The sequence below is a fragment of the Notothenia coriiceps genome, unplaced genomic scaffold (assembly GCF_000735185.1).
Source record: "Notothenia coriiceps isolate Sejong01 unplaced genomic scaffold, NC01 NC01_scaffold00015108, whole genome shotgun sequence".
NCBI lineage: Eukaryota > Metazoa > Chordata > Actinopteri > Perciformes > Nototheniidae > Notothenia > Notothenia coriiceps.
In genome coordinates, this window is record NW_011347809.1 from 1,085 (window position 1) to 2,818 (window position 1,734).

At 35.1% G+C, this 1,734-nt stretch overlaps 1 protein-coding gene across 1 annotated transcript in view; it reads left to right on the forward strand.

Annotated features, from left to right (window-relative positions):
• Positions 1-815: 815 nt before the first annotated feature.
• The window catches only part of LOC104948789 (proteasome subunit beta type-7-like), a 2,161-nt gene continuing 1,242 nt past the window's right edge, over positions 816-1,734 (forward strand). Inside the window, exon 1 of the mRNA XM_010775014.1 lies at positions 816-923. Within this exon, the coding sequence (XP_010773316.1) occupies positions 862-923 (62 nt within the window). The 5' untranslated portion in view covers positions 816-861. The remainder of the gene's footprint in view (positions 924-1,734) is intronic.

The following is a 1,734-nucleotide window of genomic DNA, read 5'->3' on the forward strand; positions in this document are numbered from 1 at the left end:
CAAAACACAGAAGCATGATTAAAAACACAGACCAGGCCGTGTGTATGGGTTCTGGAAAACTCCTGTTTGCCAGCACAGTTAGGTTGTTACAGAAAGTGTAAAATACAAAAACTGCTGATATTTGTTTCTCACTTTGTTGATGTACATTCATTAAGTTAACCTGTGGAAAAATATTTGTGTGTGTTAGATTATCATTAGTTATTATTGACTACATTTTGTGAATGAAACATTATTATAATATATATACTGTAATTATCTTTCATTCCCAATATGTACAGTATATATATACACCACTGTCATACAAAGTTGCATACATGCTATGATTAGATTGTTTATGATAACAGTACCCAGAGGTGTAAAGTAACTAAGTACATTTTCTCAAGTAGCCTACTTACAGTAAGTACAATTTTGAGGTACTTGTATTTTACTTGAGTATTTCAATGTAATGCTACTTTGTACTTTAGTATTCCTACACTCTGGTACTTCTACTTTTACTCAACTACAGGATCTGAGAGTACTTCAACTTTTACTTAAAATTACACGATTTACCTCTGAACTGTATGGAGTAGAAGTACACAGTAGCATAACATGGAAATACTCCAGTAAAGTACAAGTATCTCAAAATTGTACTTAAGTAAAGTACTTGAGTACATGTACTTAATTACTTTCTTCCTCTGATGAAAGGACACTGGTCCAGACAAAATATATATTCTACAATAACGATGGTCGGTCGCAGTATAAACCTGGCTCCAGAGGGAGGCTGCGATGCAAAATCACATACATGCCAACTGCCGTTAAACACCACAGAAGAAGACCCACTTCCTTTACTTCCGGGAAACAAACCCCACTTCATTTATCAAGATGGCGACATTAATAGTGAACCAGCCACCGGTCGGGGGTTTCAGTTTCGATCACTGCAAGAGGTAAGCTACGTTTTAATAAAGGAAAACCTGTTCACAATAACTACCTCACTAAGTAGAATGATGTTGTGGCTGTTGTTTTGAGACGTTGTGTGAAATAGACACGTTTTGAGGGGTTTTTCTTAGTGATGCTAACTCATGTCAACCATACGATGACTAAGGCTTTTCCCATAGGCTTTTCCGCGCTACTATTATGTTTTACGTTTCAACATAATACGCTTCATATCTTATGGTTTGACATTTATATAACGTGTATTTTATACAAACATGTCCTGGTGTAGCATTTCTTCTCAGACCTGTTTATATTCAGCTGTTTGTATACATTATGCTAGTCAACGGTTAGCTAACGTTACTTCATACTGTAGAGAAGATGACTGGATTTACACATTTTACACCGACACATCTGTTGTTTGAATCGACTATAGTGGTGTAAAGTGACTAATTAAATGTACTAAAGTACTATACTCAAGTACACTTTTGAGGTACTTTACTTGAGTATTTCCATATATGCTACTTTGCACTTCTACCCCACTACAATTCAGAGGTAAATGGTGTACTTTTACTCCACTACATGTATTTAATACCTTTAGTTACTTTACAGATGTGGATGAATGATGTGAAATATAATCAAGTGTTAAATCAGACTTTAGTTCCACCTGGAGTAAATCCACAAGCTACCCTGCAGTATACAAAGTCATTCAAACTAGCTGCATCTTAACCAGCTTTGAGAACACTTTAATGATCAATCATTATAAAACATATCATATATATTATTCTGAAATGGCCCAATCTGCACAATGACTACTTTTACTGT